The sequence below is a fragment of the Dermacentor albipictus genome, chromosome 4 (genome assembly GCF_038994185.2).
Source record: "Dermacentor albipictus isolate Rhodes 1998 colony chromosome 4, USDA_Dalb.pri_finalv2, whole genome shotgun sequence".
Taxonomy (NCBI): domain Eukaryota; kingdom Metazoa; phylum Arthropoda; class Arachnida; order Ixodida; family Ixodidae; genus Dermacentor; species Dermacentor albipictus.
The window spans coordinates 116,883,662-116,904,846 of NC_091824.1; the positions used below are offsets into that span (position 1 = coordinate 116,883,662).

Below are 21,185 nucleotides of genomic sequence, written 5' to 3' on the forward strand. Positions count from 1 at the left end.
ATTAATTTTCAATATGTCCATCGAAATGCATTGGTGTTCCAGTTATTTTTGTGCTTCAATGCATAAAGCAACAGTTTCTTAAAAAAAGTAGCTGCAACGCTGATGCATTTCGCAGGACACCTTGAAAAGTGATACCTTGGAACTGGTGCTGTTCAGAGAATTCGTTCCAAGTGGATACGCCATGCGAACTCGCCTACTGTAATTCGTAGGTTTAAATATGCGGCCTAAAATAATTAATGAGGAAGTTAATTAGCGTAATTGCGTTAAATATTCAATTGAACATTTTCATTTCTCGTAGAAGTTATGGCCGCCGCGTCGAGTAATTAAGATCAAGAATGAGAGTTGCGCTATTTCTCACAGATAACCTTCAAAAATTCGGTGCACCTAAAAATGAAGCACCCTGTGCATCGATTTCCTGGAATCGCGGCGCACCCATTCAGTGCTTGAAGCAGAAGTGTGGAAGTCTGTTCCAACAAAGTACGGTCACGAGTGACGCTTAGTACAGTGGAAGCTTAAGTCGCTGATTGTTTCGAAGCCGATGCAGCAATACGTACAACTAGAGTGCTTCAAATGACTGTGGCTATAACCGTCCTTGCAACTGCCGCGTTCACTGCGCGCCGTTACCCGCCGTGGTTGCTCAGTGGCTATGGTGTTGGGCTGCTGAGCACGAGGTCGCGGGATCGAATCCCGGCCACGGCGGCCGCATTTCGATGGGGGCGAAATGCGAAAACACCCGTGTGCTTAGATTTAGGTGCACGTTAAAGAACCCCAGGTGGTCGAAATTTCCGGAGTGCTCCACTACGGCGTGCCTCATAATCAGAAAGTGGTTTTGGAACGTAAAACCCCATAATAATTTTAACTGCGCGCCGTTGCAGTGCGCGTAACGGTGACGCCGTTGCGGAAGCAGTTCACAATTGAAGAAGCGATTCACCGATGCGAGAACTATATGTGCTCAACTCAGCGCCGAGTGTTGCAGCGCCTCCCAGTGCTAAAATTATCGGTTGCGATATGCGGCTTTGCGAACGCGATATATGTCTTCGGAATAATACACACATATATAAAGAAAGCGGTTGCAGTTATTAACTATAGGTTACTAACAAGTTGTCACACGTGTTATTAACGTGTTAGTAAGTGCGATTGCTAACGCTAGCGTTAGTAATAGTTACTAAATACACCAATAATCTTGCAACTCCTACTGCTACATTTAGAGCCAAACAAATTATATTTGATATCTTACAAAGCTCGCTCTTTCTACGTTTCTAAACTTTCTGAGAGCTTAAGGGCTGTAGGCGCTGCACAGAGGTCACGGCCTCAATGTACATGTTTTGGGCCATGTAATTCATACGTGGTGTCGAAACATTTATGTGTTATCCTACAAGCACGAAAGATGAACATTTATATGTTATCCTGAAAGCACAAAAGATAGCAAAGAGGAACTCGACGTGGTGTGGACGATCCGCAAGGACCACGTGAGTGCGTCACTTGTGCCGCGTTCATTTCGTTCGGCATTCGACGGTCGCCGAACACGTGTGATGCTTGTGACACACAGATATGTTTGGGATGCATTCTGAGCGGCTGCATAGTGATTAGAAGGCGATGGAACTGCAGATAGCATAAGTGGGCGCATTCAGACAACAGCGCTACGGCGCGCACAGTGGAAGGCTATGCTGCCACCGCAGTCCCAGCAGCCGCTACAGGATCTCTGAAATCGGTGAGTGAAGTTTCGTGTTTAGAAGGACAGAAAGCTGAGCTAGTTGGTAAGAATTCATTATGCAAAAAGAGAAGGCGTGCAGACAGGACACAAGAGTAGAGAAGTGGAGTTCGTGTTGTTCACTTCTCTACTCTTGTGTCCTGTCTGCACGCCTCACTTCTTTTTTGCATAATGAAGTTTCGTGATTGAACAGTGGCCCACTACTATCATTGTCGGGCGCTTGAAATACCTGTTCTAGATGCACTATTACGAATATACGCCCCGCGAAAGGAAAAGCTTTAACATTTTCTAAGTTTATCCGTGTTATGGGATGTTTTAACCCGTATCTTGATGGCAGCTCACGAACACTCTGTCACTGCGATTTGTTCTGTTTTGTGGGCTCATTTGCACACGGGAGACAATTGGGGTGGTGTGAGGAGTAGGGCACCAGGCGATTAACGTTCGTTTAGTACGATACCCCTGACCCCGAAATTATGTCTGAGAGCGTCATAACATTTCAAAAGTCCACGGCTTTGTTGTGAAAATGACGAGAGTATTTAACGTGTATACCTAAATGCGAATCACGTTTTCTTTCCTAAACGACCTGCGCGGCGGCTGTATGAGCACGCACTTTTCTATCAAAGAGGCCCTCCCGCGTGATGAATGTACGCGGGCTTGTCTACCCTTAGCAACAAATCAAATGTACTTGAACTGCTATGTCCAAAGCTTGGAAGGAATGTTTGCAACGGCTTTCACATACTGACGTCGGACGAAGCGCACCAGGTATTTTGAAAGAATTTAGCGCTAACCCTTTGCAGGGTGTCATGAACTCCTAATTTTGCGCGGTGTCTTGTTATTGCCGCTGCTTTAAGTGCGCCCTGGCGTAGCTCCCGACTCGCGCACCTTTGGCAGTGTTCGTGTATATGTTTCGCAAAATGAGTCGCTGCGAATGATAGTGGAAAGCCCGCTAATAGAGTACTTATAATGGCGAAGATTAGCGTAATGAATATGTTGTGCATTTGAAAACAATTTATGTCTTTTCGAACATTTTTCCTCGCATTGCATATTTTTCACTGTTTCATCACTCAGAACGAAAACCAAGTAGTACGGTAGAATATAGTGCCTGTATGTGCTCATTAGCGTTAATGTTTTCAGTGTGCTTGTATAGGACATATGCAACGACTGAACGCGTAATTTAAACATTGAATGGTCGCTGCAGCTATATTAACTGTACTCCTAGGGTATCACAGGTAGTTTAGTGCACTTATATGCTCTGCGGTAGAGCTGATATTCTTGCTGTTCTGTTTTATGCAGACTTCATGTCTTGAGTCTGCATACATTACCAAGGATATTGAAAGCATCAATATTGAGGCGTATAATCAGGGTAAGAATATATAGAAAACAAATATTTATGCACAATGTGCTATCAAATACAATCAACGTATAATTTAAGGACAACTACAATAATGCAATATTTATTTTTACGTAGTTAATAATCTACGTCTGCGTGTCAATTGTTGCATATGTAATTTGCATGCTGTACCAATAGCTTTCATAACCGTACTATGCATATGTATGTACCCGCCCTGGTGGCTTAGCGGCTATGGCGTTTCGCTGCCAAGCACGAGGTCGCGTGATCGAATCCCGGCTGTGGCGGCCACATTCCGATGGGGGTGAAATGAAAATACGCCCGTGTCCCGTGAATTGTGGGCACGCTAAAATCCCCAGGTGGTCAAAATTCATCCGGAGTCCCCCACTACGGCGTTCCTCATAGTCTTACCGCGGTTTTGGCACAGAAACCCCAGAATTCAATTCAATACATATGTATGTAAATAGCTGTAAAATACCCATAGCAGGACCTTAAACTCTAGAGCAACAGCTTTACCTAAGACGAAAAATTGTAATGCTTCCTTTATAGGGACAGTGCAGGAGGCACCACAAGTAAGCAGCCCTCAAGAGGCTGCTTACTAACTATATATACTACTATACTACTATACTATACTATATCGTACTTACTACTAGTATCGTACTATACTACTATACTTACTATATCGTACTAACGTTAATAAGAGATCAGTTTTTTGAAATAATATTTTCAAAACACTGATCTCTTATTAACGCTAGTACGATTTTGTTACAGATCGCCTAACAGCAGATCATCTACTTATGTTCCTTGCCTGAAATTATTTATTTATATACGCATCTACAACTTCTACTAAAATTCACATTTCTTGGCATTGCTAACCATATTTTTGTGCTTTCTTTGTTTTCGATCAAGTGTCGTCACAAATCTTGCATGCCCAATTTATCTTTTTTTTTGCACATTGTCAAAAATGAACAGATCGTATTTTGCTTATTCATCGTATTTGCACAACAGTATTATGTGTTTAACTTCACCTACAAATGTTGTTTAAGACTGCAGTGCTCAACCGCTGCAGACAGTCAATGTGTAATCCAACTTGTACGTGTTATCTGTGGTGGTATACGTGCTTGACGAAGCTACCATGCATGATTGTAGAGTTCGCTATAAAGGAAATCGTACATTAACGGTTCATAAATTGCCTGAGCGTAGCAGCTCTACACAAATTATGCCTCACGGTGCATATTGAAACCGATTCGTGCATGGCAAAATGAACCAACAGCGTTACGAAGCAAACAAGAAGGGCAAATGACTAACACGGTTTATGAACGAGCAGCATGCTGTACTATTTTGTGACCGTTCATACCGCCTAATAAATGTCGCCTCTTGTTATAATCAGTTCTTTTTCAACTGAAGTGCAAGTTCATTTTGCACTATAAAACAGACATATTTTCTAAATGATCTTGGATAGATTGTGTTTGTCTTATTACAACAAGTCGCCTAAGGAGTAAGTGGCATGCAAGCTACCTTAAGCGGTATCTCACCACAATCAATTGTTGCAGAAGGTAATAAAGAGCTAATATATGTTTGTGCGGACAGACTCGACGCATGATGCCCATAAAGAGGCAGAACGCTAAGCCATGATATAATAAAACATGCATGTGAAAATTAGTGTAAAGAAAATTGAATTCATTATGACACAGCCACGGCCGTGACATGGCACTCTCGAAGTTCAATACGCCACAGTGAATCAAAGTTCTTCGGCTTGTGTTTCATATCGACGTTTCACTTTATCATAACATGGTTTTTTGCTGCTTAGTAAAACCTATGCTTACTCGTTCTGCCTGCGCATGCGAAAGATCATACTTTTCATATGAATCTGCGTGTTACGGTTCATCTTGTCAGGTACATGTCAGCTTGGCGCAGAGATATAACTTTTTTTTTTATGTGACCACAGTGCGTTGCTCCGGGGTTGTGGGAAGTAAGATTGTATGCTTTTACTGCGTAAGTTTCTAGGGCTACTGTGGTAGAGGTTGTGTTCGAATCTTGCCGTCGGGCAATTTTAATACTGTTTATTTAACTATTTATAACGCAGTACTTTCTTAAAAATGGTCGCACTGCAAAGTCACGAAGCCATTTAAAGCCAGAAGGTCGAAGCTTAGGCAAATCCATGTCCTACCCATCATTCCCATGCTGACTGAACTGCCCTGCTTGCAGATCCCATTGACACTAGCGCCACCGTTCCCTCTAGTACCTGTATGAAGGTGTATGCATGCAGAACGGGAGGAATAAAACCTACCCCACGCTCTGACGTGACGATCACGTGCTAGGCCGACACGTTTGGCTTCAATCACGTTGTGTGATGCTCTCTCCTAATTCTGCCCTTCCCCTATGCTTGTTTAAGCCACTGTCGGTCATTGCAAGTCCGCATATTCCTTTGAATCACTGTCTTCTTTGGATGCCTGGGAATATGCATACCGTAATCGCTCCAAACAAACAAACAAACAAACAAAGAGAGAGAGAGAGAGAACATAATGATTCATAGCTGTTACCTGGTGCTGGTAGAAGAAGCAATTTTCAAAGGTTTGTCAAGATCTTACTTTTATTTTAATGCTAGGCAATGAAGCGACGGTATTAATGCCTCCCAAAAGGCTTCTTTTGCTTGCGCTCGTGTCGGTCTAGAAAAAAGAAGGAAAGGTAGAAATAATTTTAAAAATAACCAACGATAATAACTTTATTTCTCAGACCCTAGCCTTTAGGACTTGCTTCATCTGCCGCCAGCTTTGTTTTCAACTTTAGATTTTCGCACGATCGTATCAAAAGGGCGAACTCGAGCTAATTAATATCGCTAATTTTGGATGTGCGCCGGGAATTTTTCCTTCATTATTTCGCTTCTTTGACGAGGAGTTGCTAGAATATAGACAGACCAGACTTGAATTTCGCTGCTGCTCCTGCGGCTGCGGCAACATATTAAGGCTTCTAGCTGGCAGACCAAATTCTTTCCTTGGCAAGTTACTGAATAGCAAGGCTTTCATCTTGAGCTGAAATAGGAGGCCGTGTCTTCCAAGATGGAGGATAATTTGCTTTTTTTTTTAGAGATACCGACGAGTGCCACGCATGCCACTTTGCCGGCTAATTAATAACTCAACAGCCGGAGTTACCTGTCAGTCAATCAGGAATAGAACATCATTTTAGTATTTCTTAAAGTGAAAGATTGCAGTTTTTTTTGTCTTCAAGTATACGACACGCAATTGATCCTGTCTGAAGCTTTGCGTCTTAAATTTCTACAGACCGTGAAAACAAGAAATTACACGTGTCATTCTAAAGGTGACGGGAAGAAAGTAATTATCATAAATAGACGCTATAAAAAATAATGTATGGAAACAGCTAGCGACGCGCGTTGACTTTGGCGATTTCTTTTCATCACACAGCCGTGATGAAAGTCGTCGCACTTGTTTGTGAAAGCCGAACCACGGATAATTGAACACTGGACCTAATTAGATTGCGAAAAAATAATCCGACCATGAAAGGAAAGATAGGCCTTGTAGAAAGATGAGCTATAATTGTTCGAAGAAGCGAATTGCCTTCGCAATCACTTGCGGTGCAAGCTTACCGGCTACGCTGTGCGCTTCTCTCTGTGCCCAGCAACCGAAAACTAAAATTTGCTGGTGGTATTATGAGAAGGCAGTTCTAGCTGTATCATTAGTACCGTTGCAAAATAATGGTGGCAGTGTTGAACGCGGGAGACGCGTAGAATGAAGTAAAGGCAAGCGTGGAAGTAGGGGAAAAAATACATGGCCACAAACGTACCGAACGGTGTGCCGTTCAAACATAGCAGGGCGAAGCACCAGCTGGCATAGCTTTAAGAGTTCTTGAGTAATAAAGTAATAAAAAATTATTAAAGTAATGAAAAATTCATTCAACCGACTGGAGCACGGAGCTACAAAGGAAGCTCAGTCGGGTTTCTCAGAAAGAAAGTTAACGACATATTGTAAGCCGAAGGCACGCTCACAAAGAAGACACACGCCACTGGAGCTGTGACGTGTCTGTGTGTTTTCGCGCAACAATATGTCGTTAAGTAAACGCCAACCAGCCCAACAACAAGTTCTCCTTTAGAACGAAAGCTTCACAGTTGGAGGAAATATTTGTCCTGGCCCTTTGAAGCTTCGTGCTACGGTCGAGTGCAGGACAATTTATACTTTCACGAATCTTCTTCCACATCGCGGGCTTCCACGTAACTAATTTGCCAACGTTCCTTAACGTGCACGGTGCACGAGTGTTTTTGCATTCAGCCGCAATCGAAAAGCAGCTGCCGTGGGCAGGAATAGAATGCGTGACTTCGTGCTCTGCTTCTGCACGCTACAACCACCATGCCATCACGGCAGGTAATAATTAACGGAACGCTAACATGCCGAATCACAGCTGGATGTGGTGGCAAGTGGAATCTAATTCCCGCGGACGTGTACAACGATGCACGTACGCCCCTTTTTCACAAGAAATTGACGCTGCCCAGTTTAATCATATTCAAAGTACTGCGGCCACACGTTTTCTGCTATACACCATTGTCCAGGCTGCAGAGTATTCTGTCACCGTTAAAATTCAACAGAAAGAAAATTCGGCACGCGCGATATTATTATTTTCTGGGTCGTCTTATTTTATTACGACAACAATTATATGGACACTCCAGGAGCTTTTCTGCCGTCGCTGTGATGTTCCGTATGAGTCCATGAAAGCTGGTGAGTGTGAGCCGGTGAACGCGGTTCGATCTCGCGTGCGTGAGCCAAGAAGGTGGCTCTCCTGCAGAGCCAGAGGCAGGGGGGGGGGGTGGCTTTAGGGGGGTCAGGCGAAGGAGGAGGGGCGTTCTTCTCCAGCTCAACCCTCGAGGACTAGCGAGCCCTCGTGGAAAGAGCTAGGGCGGCGGCCTTAGCCAACGCAATGCCGCAATAAGAATCCGACCACCCTTCTCCTAACTTACCTCCCCTTTTCCTTTAAATAAAACGTTTTCTTCGTCATCATCTCCGGCGGCGGCTAGGGGGCCTCGATGTCCTCTTTGCCCGCCGCTCCGTACAGAGTGGACGCAACCGCGGCGTCTAATATGGCGTTAACCACGCGAATCGCGGACGCCGTAGTAGACGTCTTTGTCGGACGCCGTAGGGACGCGTTGCCGGTGCTCGTGTGTCTTGAAAGCGATCTGCGACGTGGCCAAAGTGCGCGCCCGCGCGGGCCTTGTATTCAAAGTGTACTGCGATGCTTGCAGAGTGCGGGTAGTGCCGGTAGCTCCGTATGCGTTGTGATTTCGGCGTTTCGCTCGCGTTGAAGCGACAGATGCATGGAGGTCAATTAGCTCGCCGCTGCTGCCGTGATTCTAACTCCAGAGTTTTCACAGCGAGCTACCGCGCTCATTGAGCGAGATGTGTTCATGTTCGTCTGTGCGCGCGTGACACCGTGGTAGCTAATTTTGTCAAAACGCATTGACGGGCTAGTAGGTTTGAATCCACGATAGAATGTGTGAGTGCGACTGAACACGGACGTAGTAAGAAAAAGACCAACAAGTCTCTGTGTGTCTGTTTCTTTCTACGTCTTCGTTGAGCCACGCTTACATATTCTATCATTGTTAATTTAGTTAGTAAACGAATGTTTGCAAGTTTATACGACCGATAAAACGACTACCCTTACTTCGTACAGCCATCTACTAATGTGCTATCGCAATCGCTGTTTCGCCTTTCGGGCGAAACTGCGATTTCTTTTTTAAGCGACGAGAACGAAAACGTTTCTTTCCTTCTTTTGGACCTTGCTGCGGAGAGACATTGCCTGCGTGGAATCCGTTGTCATGCGTGTCCGAGACGTGACGGGCGCATCTTTTTCTCGTGGTGACGTCATCGGGACGCTACGTCCCGTCAACAGCCTTCGAGAGCTATGGACGTGGCGGCGTAATCGGTGCCATACACGGGGAACTGTCCGCACTCGTGCGACACAGTGATGCCGGGTCTTGCGTGCCAGCTCTGCGGGGGCGGCTGTGCATGGTGAGGCGCCGTAGACTCCTTGTCAACTGGTCCGTCGTGGAACCTCGCCTTGACGACGGGATCGGGCGGCGAGTTGCCCACCAGCTCGGGGTCGCAGACAAATTTGTACACGTACCGTTCACCTGCGGTATTGAAAGACGTAGTGCATATTTCTCATCCTGGCCGGCATATTGGTCCAGTCCATTGCAAAGCCGTGTGGCTTAGCAATGGACTGGAACGTTATAATAGCTAAGCTACGTGGACGCGGAACGAAGACACAAATGCTGCATTTTCACGTATGCCATTTCTGTGTCCGCGTCGCTTAAGCGCTATGATTTCAGTTCCAGACCAACAAGGCAAAAATGCGTTCCCCTTAGCTATAGACCTCATCTACTTTGCACCGTCCCCGAGATAGATTCCTATTCCTACCTACTACGACCGATGAGTCGCCAGTCAGTTCCGGCAGACTTACGGTATTTATATTATGTATCATCACACGTAAAAACATTTGAGGTTGTGCACGAACTTTCCAAATATTTAATCATTTTTTTGCGTGCTTGAACGCCGGTCGTCCTTAGCGTCTCTATTCTGGGCACAGAAACACGCTGTACTCACCGGCCACCTTTTGCATGATGCCCTTCTCGTAGTAGTACCTGAGTGAGCGACTCAGTTTATCGTAGTTCATGGCAGGTCGGTTCTTCTGGACACCCCATCGGCGAGCGACCTGTCGTCAAGAATAACAACAGCACCGACAAAACAACATTGTTGAAACTCCTCCAGTGCAGCTGTACTAGCATCTGATTATACCAGGAGGCTTCTTTTAGGGGAGGGGAGGTTCAGTGCTATACAGAATATTCCAAAATTGCTTCTGGTAGATAACATAATTCTAGTCCTTGAAGTGAATAGCTCGTAGAGGCGGACTATAAAAACCTTACGATCATCCGCATCGGTTCAAACAACCACCAGCGCTAAAGCAGAACAAATAGCCGTAGGCATCGCCATGGCAGACTCCACATTTACCTATGTCCTCACGGACTCGCGTGGCGCAATTCGGGCCTACGAAAGTGGCAACGTATGTAAAGAAATAGCGCATATAGTACTAGCGAGCTCAAAAGAGAACACACGATGCCTCTCCTGGCTCCCCGCTCACATGGGGAAAGACATTCACCCTCGAAAACCAAACCTCAATGAAACGGCCCATGACCGTGCGCGAGAACTTGCCCGTCGCGATGGTCCCACGGCCTCCGAGGGGCTGGACATTCAGTTTAATGACCCGCTACTCACTTACCAAGAAATCACCTCGCACTATTGAAAAGGCAGAACCAAATTCCCGCTCCCGCACGCCAAACTCGAACGCGCGCAGGCGGCCGCGTTTCCGCCACGAGGCCTACTAAGTCACTATAACTCAGACATCCCGGCAAATTGCCCAGACTGCCCAGAACTCTATTGCTCACTTTCGCACATGCTATGGCAATGTACCGCGTTACCAAAGAGCCCTGTCTACAGTGAGCCGGAATGGGAAGAAGCCCTCAAAAGCCCGGACCTCAAACTCCAGCTGAAGGCCGTACATAGGGCCCAAGAACTGACGGAGCGTCACCACGTTCCCGTCCTGACTTGGGCGTCGCCTACGGTTTCGGCCCGAGGAGCTCCCCGCGTGGGATCTCCAATGGTTTAAAACTCCTCAGGACCTCAATAAAATTCTTGACTGACTGTCAACTCTCTGTTGTGTGTATGGAAATCGCCGTCATCATAACCATCACGCGGACACGCTTCTTGGCTGATCGCCCGTTGAGGGTATGTGCCAAAGTATGGAAATCATAATCATCAACACTCGGCAATCATCTCAAAGAGGCTAGTTAGCGTTGGCAGGAGAGAAGTGTACTTGCGGTTGTGGCCTAATGGATACAGCATCGGCATGCTGTGCTGGTAGTCCCAGTTTCGAATCCCGCCGCCAGGACGCGCTTTGTGCGCGCTCTTGAGGTGTATTTGAATCCACTCGACGAGAACCCCATTAGCCACCGACAGACCGCCCGACCGACCGAGGCGGAACCATGGCATATGGTAGGCTAAGAAAGCTTCGCTTTAAAATTGGGGTTTCTTGATTGATTGTTGTTCAGTAGAAAGAAAAAGAAAACTGAAGTCGGGGTACTTGGCCGTCCCGACAAGATCAGTTTGGAAGACATCTTATTTCAAAATTAGAAAACGCTTATTTCATTTCACTTTATATTTTAAAAAAAATCGTTTTCTCATTGCCCGATTCATGGTCGACCCCCCGAGTGGGTTGTGCCATTTCACTGAGAAAAAAGAACAAGTTCGGGACTCGGGACCTTTATTTAAAGGTTGGAAGTGTCCCGCTCAATTCGGGACGATTGGCTACCCGAATTACGCGTCTCTGGAGGCATTCTAACCTTCCAAGTGCTGGCCGAGCATTGGCCATCGATAGCCGGACGAAAATGGCGGCGCGAATTCGCCTCGAGTGCCCTGATGCTATCGCAATAAAACGACACTTTAGGATCAATGAACGTTTATTAGGCACGACCTGCCACCAAAGTCCAGATAAGCTGGGGGCTTGGTTGAGGACCGCCTCCGACAAAACAACGCCTCACTCCCTGGCGACACACTAGTTCGGTTGCTCGACCTGCCTGCCGGGGTCGCAGCCAGTCGAAGATGTCGCCCTGATCGTCGATTGCAGAACCTCGCTTGCCGGCGAACGCAACGCGCCGGAGCCCCAATGTTGCACCTCTCGGCTACTCTGCAGCGTCGAGAAGAGCGAGACACCACGGCCGGCTGTGGTGCGCTTTGTAAAAACTCTCCAACGTACAGCCCTGTCCGTCGATGGAGGATGCGTACGCGCCTCGTTGGACCGGGCAGCTTGTTGGACTATGCGCAGACCGTGGCGTCGAGAGTAGCAGGCAGACGGGAGTCTCGCAGCCGACGCATATGCTGGAGGCGTCGCGGACCGCCGGCCCTCCATGTTGGCCATTGTCCAGCGTGTCGCGTCCCGATAGCGTCTCGTGGGCTTGGCATGTCGATGCTGCGGCTGCCACCGACATTGTCGTTTTTGGCGGTGTCTGTCTCGGCCCATGGTGGCGGTTGCAATCTTGCGATGGCCTTGTCTACCACTCGCCCTTGTGTTGCCGATGCTTTCCTCGGCTTCTTGCGCCGATGCTGTGGTCGCAGGTCACCTCGGTGCGTTTACACGTGGTGTTCGACGGACATGGTAGAGATTGCGAAGCTCTTTGGAACGCTAACGAGGCCGAAAACCTAGCGAGGCCGAACACCTAGCGAGGTCGAATACCTAGCGAGGCACGCGCCGTTCTTCTTCGTCTTTTGCTTTGTACGCGGATGAACATGGCTGCCTCCCGTGACCTGCTTTGGCAGGAAATAGAGAAAGTAAAGTGTTGAGCGGACAGTGGACAAATGCGACCTTACGCCGCCATAGTAACAGACAACAACAACAAAAAAGATATTGTTCTTAAGTATCGCGCAAAAGTGGCATTAGCTATAGGGCTTGCCGGTTGATAAGTACGTAATACTGTCAAGGTATTTCGCCCAGGCTTTTTCGTCTTCCACCTTTATAGCTGTCACGTGTACTCTGTTGGACACAGTTTTAAAGTATGAATACGGAGAAAGGCCTTCGTTCTTCCCGTCGTGAATGCCACTAATGTCTCAGGGTCCTCAGATTAAGTGCTAAAGAAAGACTGATCGAAGTGGAGAAGAAAGTCGCAGAAGATTGAATAAAGTTGAAAAAAAATTGCTTATTAGCCCTTTGAGGGAGATGCTGGTTGAAAGGCAGAATATATTAATGTTAATAAAATTGAGAATAATTATTTACCCAGTAGTTCGGCGTTGACAACGCGTACCTCGCATTGCACTTACGTAAACTTGACGTAATTGTTGCGGTGCTGTGCTGCTGGCGCCTTGGATCACAGATACCGAGGAAAGATGGTGCAACTGCGGTGAAATTCACTGCGGGAATGCAACTTGGCACTCTCATCGCGTGCCACCGTGACTCGTGAATGTGACATGACCTGGCAGCGTATATTAAGTTGGAATAAGGGGCGGGAGCAGGTGGAGAGGAGGGTTTTCGGCTACGGTCGGTTTTTTTTACGGGCAAAGTGGGTGCCGAACGGGGCACTAAAGTGTTTTTTAGCACATAGCGGGTATACCTTTTTTATTGCTACCGCATTCTAATACACTCTCACAAAAATACACTAATTCGTATTTTTTCGTAATTCGGTAATTCGTTATCTCACTCTGTTCAAGAAGTGGTAATACTTATACCGGGTGTATAAACGAACACTTTCAAATATTTTTTAAATTTCCTCTGGCGGATAGCACAATTCTAGTCCATGAGCTGGTCTACTTGAAGAGGCGAACATCACGTGCACAAAGAATTGAAATACATAACCAACTAATTAACGAGAAGTCAATAATTAAGCTTCTAACTAAATAAATTATGGCACATATTGCAATTTACAAGTTCTAGCCGCAAGGCGGATCCACTTGCAACCAATTCTCAGTATGACACCAGTTTCGAGGTATTATTTCCGGAACTTTGCGGAGAAATGCATTGGCGTTCCAGTTAGTTTGGTGCTTCAATGGATAAAACGACGTTTTGTTGAGAAAGTAAACGGAACAACAGTGCATCTTTACCGCATGTTTGACGGCGCATGTCTTGCAAATGGTGTCAACCGCACAATTATTTTCAAGTGGATATGCCTTGCAGTGTCACCGCTAGAATTTGTAAATCGCAATATGTGGTATAATCAGTCATAATGGCAAAGCCTTCAGCGCAATTCAAAAAAGACAGGGACGTAACAGAGACACAGGACAGGACACGTCCCTGTCTTTTTTGAATTACGCTAAAGGCTTTGCCATTATGAGTAAACTGTACCAACTAGCCCAAGAATGAGCCTTGCGATATGAAGTAATTAGTTGAAAACTTAATTAGTGAATTTTCGTTAATTAGTCGATTATGCACTTCATTTTTAATTTGCAAGTAACGTCCGCCTCTCCGAGTAGACTAGTTCATGGATTAGATTTGTGCTACCTGCCACAGGCAATCTTTTTTTTTAATTATTAGTGTTTGCTGAAATATCCTCTTTATATTTTGCATTGACGCCATCATGGCCGCCACCTTGGGGTACTAGCACGTCGAGGGACTGTATAAACAAGAAACGGGAGAGGACGGCAGCGCCAGAAGCGCGTATCGTGTCGAGCGACAGATGTACCAGGGATAATCCAGTCAATAAATGTAACCGTAAAAAAAAGCGATAACAAAACAAACAATGTACGCTTGATAACATGGTGCAATGACGCCATCATGGCCGTCAAGTTTGGGTACTGTCACGGTGAGATCATAGCTGCGTCCGTGACGTCATATGGAAAAATATCCATCGGTAGAGTGATTCACATAGCGCTTACGCACCTGTCGACCAATGACATGATTATGGTAGCGTCAATAATCAGCCGCATCACTTCACCCTTGCGCACTATTCCTGTGTAGTCAGAGCCGCTCGCCTTCACAATCTCGACCTGCCCTTTCTCTGCCTCTTGCACTCTATACAGTGTGCACCTTTAACCTCTTATTGAGCAGTTTTTCATATCTGTGTCTTACGCCCTACCTTCGTCCATGTCCTTGGCGCTGCTTTACCATCCTTATGACGCCGAGCCAACGAGCTTAAGCATGCATACTGGTCACTATGGGAAATTCTGTTAAGACGAAGATTTACCTTGGCACAAATTCTGATTTTTCTGTTCAAGTACACCTAAAATTAAAAAAAAAAAGATGCTCGCTCTAGACAACCGCTGAACCGCATTGAACGAAGCTTGGTGCAGTTAAGAGAGACAGATGAATTCTACCGACTGCAGCATGCGAAAATTCGATTTAGGGCTTAGCCGATTTTAAAGAAATTGTTGACGAAAGCTTAAAAAAAATTTGAGGCACAATGTTTAGAAATGCACAACTCTGTGCACCAAAAACAGATAGCGCAATTCAGTAAACCGTCATATTTGGACTTCGGATGGTCTAACAAATGCATTTTACAGCGGACAAATGTTGTGCGTGAGCTTACATAAAATCATTATAATGTCTACAGGCTTTAGGCAAAACTCTTTATAGAAAGTTTGTGGCAGAACCCATCTGACGATGACTGTAGACGGTAATGCGTGAGCATTGAATCAATATGGTGGCACAACGTATTGACATCGTCGAAACGAGGTATGTGTGAGACGTTTACTGCAGCGGGTCTCCTCTTTCGCGTTTCCCTAAGAGGATGAGCAAAACGAGAACAAGGTGAAAGCAGTAGCCAACGTTTCGACAAGGGGACTTGTCTTCTTCAAGGCCTCGAAGAAAAGAAGTCCACTTGTCGAAACGTTGGCTCTTGCTTTCACCTTGTTCTCGTTTTGCTCATCGTTTTGAATTTCCGTCTCCCGACTTCCCCCCGTTTTCCCTGCGTTTCCCTAATAACATTCGGCGCCACCTAGCGCCGCCACCTCGAAGCCTGGGCGCTGCCTCCGAAATGCACGGCGCCTGAGAAACGCGTAACGCAGCAACCGTGCTCCTCCCTCGCGTTTCTTTCTGAACACGTTGCGCCATCTTGTGGCCCTGCCACGAAGTCCGCGCGGGGCCTCCGAGGCGAGAAGCGTGGCGGGCCGGTCCCTGCGAACGCTGATAATTGTTCCCTCATTTTCCGCACACTACGTGGCACGTACTCATTTACCCAAGTGGGCGAGACGTTTGTTGACGAATGGCACATGTCTAGTGCGTTTCTCGCGCTGCACCCGCCGCGGTTGCTCAGTGGCTATGGTGTTAGGCTGCTGAGCACGAGGTCGCGGGATCAAATCCCGGCCACGGCGGCCGCATTTCGATGGGGGCGAAATGCGAAAACACCCGTGTACTTAGATTTAGGTGCACGTTAAAGAACCCCAGGCGGTCGAAATTTCCGGAGTCCTCCACTACGGCGTGCCTCATAATCAGAAAGTGGTTTTGGCACGTAAAACCCCATAATTTAATTTAATTTTTTTTCTCGCGCTGCCTGCCAATGCGTCGGGATGCTGTCCTTGAGGAACCCTTGTAACGTTGGTTCGATTCCGCTCAACATCGGAGGGATCGAAGGGACCTTATTCGTCACTGCAGAGCGGTACGTTCCCAGTGGCCCGTACCAAGTGAGCCAAGTTCGCATCAAAGGTGTTCATTGAAGACCAGCACAAATCGAAGGACACATAGCCAGTGGTCCAAGACGGCGTCAAAGATTTTCTTCGGGCTGCGGTGCTTACCCAATGCCGCGTCTACAGTGGTCCATGTCGGCGTGAAAGAGGTTCGTTGAAGAGCGGCACGTACGAACACACTGGCACATACTCAGTGACCCAAGTTGAACCGATGGTTGATCTCAAAGTCGGTTGCATCAGCACACATTCTTAAGAACTTTGGTCAACGCCCACACATTTTGCAGCGTAAGCACTTTAGACACAGCCACACACAAACAGCAGCAAAACTGAGCAGAGAGCAAAACTGAACAGAGAGAAGAGCAGAGACTGGCAGGTATCACATTGTCTTTAGATCGCATTGACTTTTTCAGTAATCGCGCTGTTGCCAATTTTGCATGTTTCAGGAACTCTGCCACAAGAAGTGGTGCAAGTAACATCGCCATGTTTTCCCCACGCATTTTTGCAATTTTGCGCACCCTATCTTACAACACCTTTAAAGCTTTTTACCAAACAGAATTTCTTTCTGTCAAGAAATGATGCTGCGTTGGTAAAGTCGTAAAACTAGCCGAAATACGTAAACTTTACGAAAATATCGGGAACGTTGTCAGGTATGAATATATCAATATTATCCGCTTTAGATGTGTCGATAGATACAGCTTACACAATTGTGATGTCGTTTTTCATTGCTGAGTAACATAGTGGTAACTGATAGCTGAGCTTCCTAAAATCTTGCACTTCTCAAAGTTTTTGTAGAAGATACTGCCTGCCGAAATCAGAAATCTGCTTACTACAGTCATTAGATTTTACCTTTTATGCTCTAAATGCAACAAACCTCATCCACTTAGGTGCAGGGGTGACGAGCAAAATGACTTCTCTTTTCCCAACTGCTCCTATTGTAAAACTTCCTCTTAAAGGGACAGCAGAAAGACGTACTAAGTTAGTGTAGTCAGATAAAGTATCATTTCAAACCTTTATTCTTGTTGATTTCGTGGTATTAGCTTGATTACTAGAGGAAAAGAAGTAAGCTCAAAGTTCCGTTTTTAAAATTTGCCCATGAAATACCAGCGTCAGTCACCAGTGAATCAGGGAGAGTTACATCATATATTTCAAAGTATTATTTAATATGTTCGCCCTTTTTAGCCAACTAGAGTTTTGAAACTAGGATAGATTCAGTCTTTTGGTCACTTAGAATTCAATTCACAGCGACCTCCGGTGGGAATTTAAAGGCGGTACTAATAGCAATTGGTTGTTTATTTAAATCAATAGTCAGATAAATAAAGGAAGAGGAAGGCAAGGAAAATTGCTACTGACACCTACGGCGGTCAGAATCGGACGGGCGAGGGAGGGAAGGTAGTAAAAGCACGGGGAGAGAGGATAGAGTAAATTAGAACTGTTAACCCATGTATATACAACATAGCGACTAGGTAAACTATTCGTCGTTCGCTTGTGGAGGGACTGTCGCCTCGCGTATTTGATTTTTTCCTTACCAAGCCTCTTATGGGAAGTAGGAGTGTTTTTTTTTTTCATAATGTTACGCGAGCGAAGAAATCGCTTAACTGAAGGCCACTAACAAGATACGTTTGCAAGGAGAAATGCAGCGCTGATCAATGTCGCCGACTGATCGAGCAAAAGGGCCGGTTCCTCATCGTTGTCACCGGGTCGACCGTGCTCACCAGGAGACGCACGTAAAATGCACGTATCAAAATTGTCGAAGGGTAATTTACTAATACGGCTCAAATAATTCTTAAAGCTTTCCTAGCTGGCGATCACTCGAACATCACGGAGCAGCGTAGTAGTTTAAACGAGAGCGCTACGGAACATCCTCTGCACTATACTGGCATGAATGTTGCAGGACATTCAGACACGCCAAGCGATTTGACGTGCTCGAAGCCGGGAGCAAGAACGCCCATAGCCCGCACCGCCAGGTAACGCTTTAAACATTCGCGTTGCACACTCGTAACCATCGTGTGAAAATTATTGCGATAACAATTATGTCGACACTCGAGCAGTATGCTTGCCGTCGCCGTTACCGTGATGTTTAGTATATATTTATGCATATGTGTGCCGAATGTTTCTTTATGCCGTATACGCAAAGTAGACGCCATACTGTTCAACCACCGAGGTTGCTAAGACTAGTGTTACGTTCGCAGCTAAATTATCCCCCAGAGCTTGCATTCACAAAATGCTCTTACACTAGAATTGTTGATGAAGTCGAGGACCTGACGAAATCTCGTCTGGTTGGGAAGAATCATGGCGAAAGCCATGAAAGAATTGTTCGTAACAGAAAATTCCTGCCAATGCACTGATTCTGGACATATCATTAACGAAAGGTACCAGCCGGTGGCATAAAAGCACGCACGAACTGAAAGCTTTGTGAATTTGGCCCCATATTCTTTTTTCTGAATAACACAGCGCAAACAACAGTCATGAAGCATTTCATTCACAGCGCATGCCTTTCATGCTAAGTCTTGCCAGACTATTAATTAGTGCGAAACAATGTCAGCGTTCACAATCTGACAGTGATGTAATTTCACTCTCGTCGCTGTTCACGGGCATGCGCAGTGGCGCCTGGGCGATTCCATTACAGATCCTACACGGCGTGTTAAGACTTCATTTAAGGTTCCCGGAAACTTCGGCGCACCCACGTATAGCTATAACACCGTCCAAGTAGTCGAAGTGCAGCGCTAAACCTTGCTACCGCATTCAGGCGAAACTGCAAATTGTTTTCAAGCGATGGTTTTCAACCTCAATATGACATTACATTCCTCTGGTTTCTATAAGTAAAACTTTTTCATTTACCTTGACTGTGAAAATGCTAGTTTAACGAATGTGAAGGAATCGTCAAAAAGTTCATCCTTAGTTCTTTACGTAATGGTCGCCCTTAATATTAGTTGGATATATCGATGAAATTAGCAGACCAACCAGAGCAAGCACGAAGGCTTTTCAAGGTAGCGTATGTTTACAGAGCTCTGGAAATTTGGCTCCATTTACAACCGAGAAAGTGCACATGCACGCATTAGGGTCTCGATGTCCCGTTTTTTTTTGCGTCTTTATTGTCCTTTTCATGACTGTTTGCCTAAAATGGGACGGCACTGTGCGAAAAATTACGGCCGCTCAATCCGAGTCCATTCTGATCGAGCGGCCCTGAAAGTTGGAAGCGTAGAGGTTCGACCAATTTACCCCGCAATGGTTTGCGAGTGTGCTTAACGAGCTTCCCGTACCTCCTCGGGATCGGTGAGCTTGAACTCGAGTCCCCGACCAGTCCAAGCGATGCACGGCGCATTTCCCGGGTTCCTTAGCAGCGCCGCGAGAAACTGCCACAGCTGGAGCGAGCCCCGGCCAGCGGACGAGCAACTCATCGCCTGGTGGTGGTGCTCCTCGGTGAAGCTGACCGGTCCGAGGGCAGCCGTCAGCGCCTGGGGCTGCGTCAGAGGTTCGGCCAGGGCGCTGGGGCACGCCGGGGACACGGGAGGCGAAGGAGGCGGCTCGAACTTCACCGGTGACTGGTGGCCTACGAGGCGGTGGCCGTTGACGTTTGTAGCCTCGCGAACTGTAATTGGCCCATGCACTTTGACCTTTGCCTACGTAACACCCATACAGAACCTGCCCCTTGTTTCAATGAAGTATAATGAAGGCGACTCCTTTAGTCCATCAAGGACACCGCGGGCGCCTCGTATCCCCCTTAAAGATATATAGGAAAAAAATGAGGGATTCACTGAATATTTGTAAAACTGGTAATTTATCCTGAAATGTGATGATATTGCCACGCATTACGCTTAACGTGATGGCAGTTCTCGCTGAACTTGAACTCGATGTGACGTATACAGTTCTCTCGGAACATTGGGGAACATTCATCAAGGGAACATTCATCAAGCACTCAAAAGCGCAAAACGCTTTTGAGTGCTTGATGAAGGTTTCCTTTCCTTTTGTTTAACAAAGCCTGCAGTTGACGCACACGCATTTAACATCGCATTTGCGTTATCTGTGCGGTTCCCTGGCGTGCAAGAACAACGCAAGAGTAACTCTAGCACTGTTGACACTGCATTTACTATCAGTCAATGGCAATCACTGACAACCCATAACAGCGAAATGCGCTAGAAATTCACGCGTGCGGGCCCCCTTACCATAAACGAAAATAAACGCAAACAATTGATAAAGGATGCCTTATCTTTTTCTATAAGCCTGTCTGTTAACGTTCGAAATGGCATCAGGAAGTTCTACATGTTTTGCGGTGACCGAAGGGAGGCTAAGAAGCTTATTAGTCTCTTCTTGATGACACACGCTTCACCAATCGGGCTGGTCGACGTGCCCTGATATAGCGCTCATATTGATTGAAGGCTGACATCCGCACATTGATCCGCACTCTAATTATGCTGATAGTTATCACTCTGATACATCGAGAAAATAAGTGGCTTAGACAGCGAATTGGTGAAGACTGTGTTTCCTTTACCAAGCAACGTTCACGGGTACAGAAGGCATACCGATTCTGAAACATTAAGTCAGTTTTCTGGCAGACGCCTATGCATACATGTTGGTGAAAGCTCGGAGCTATCGAACAGGTATCGTAAGAGTATAGGCCTACGGTGTATACACACACACACACACATATATATATATATATATATATATATATATATATATATATATATATATATATATATATATATATATATATATATATAATTTAGGTCTATTGAAAGACGAATAATGGTAAACGAGTGATCATATGCCTATGGACACATTAGTTTCTAAGAGTTGACATGGAATTGACCGCCAAATTCGAAGTTTATCGTACAGCCATTGTAGCCCAATATATGAGCGTGCTGCTAACGTGGGCTACCTTGAAAAATAATTTGTGCTTCCTCTAGTTAGTCTGCCCATTTCGTCTACATATCTATCTATAATTAAAGAAAAGTAACAT

The 21,185-nt window shown here is 46.0% G+C and overlaps 1 protein-coding gene and 1 long non-coding RNA gene across 6 annotated transcripts in view; one reads left to right on the forward strand and one right to left on the reverse strand.

Annotated features, from left to right (window-relative positions):
* The first annotated feature begins 1,541 nt into the window (after nt 1–1,541).
* The window catches only part of LOC135914659 (uncharacterized), a 77,142-nt gene continuing 57,498 nt past the window's right edge, over nt 1,542–21,185 (forward strand). For all 3 annotated transcript variants that reach the window (XR_010568369.2, XR_010568371.2, XR_010568370.2), the window contains exon 1: nt 1,542–1,711. This is a non-coding gene — a long non-coding RNA (uncharacterized lncRNA). The remainder of the gene's footprint in view (nt 1,712–21,185) is intronic.
* The window catches only part of LOC135914658 (uncharacterized), a 79,541-nt gene continuing 67,102 nt past the window's right edge, over nt 8,747–21,185 (reverse strand). For 2 of the 3 annotated variants that reach the window (XM_065447589.2, XM_065447588.2), the window contains exons 5-7: nt 19,486–19,814; nt 9,668–9,776; nt 8,747–9,195 (exon numbers count right to left, since the gene is read on the reverse strand). In XM_065447589.2, the coding sequence (XP_065303661.1) occupies nt 8,948–9,195; nt 9,668–9,776; nt 19,486–19,814 (686 nt within the window). In that variant the 3' untranslated portion in view covers nt 8,747–8,947. The remainder of the gene's footprint in view (nt 9,196–9,667; nt 9,777–19,485; nt 19,815–21,185) is intronic. The other variant, XM_065447590.2, reaches the window with a different exon arrangement.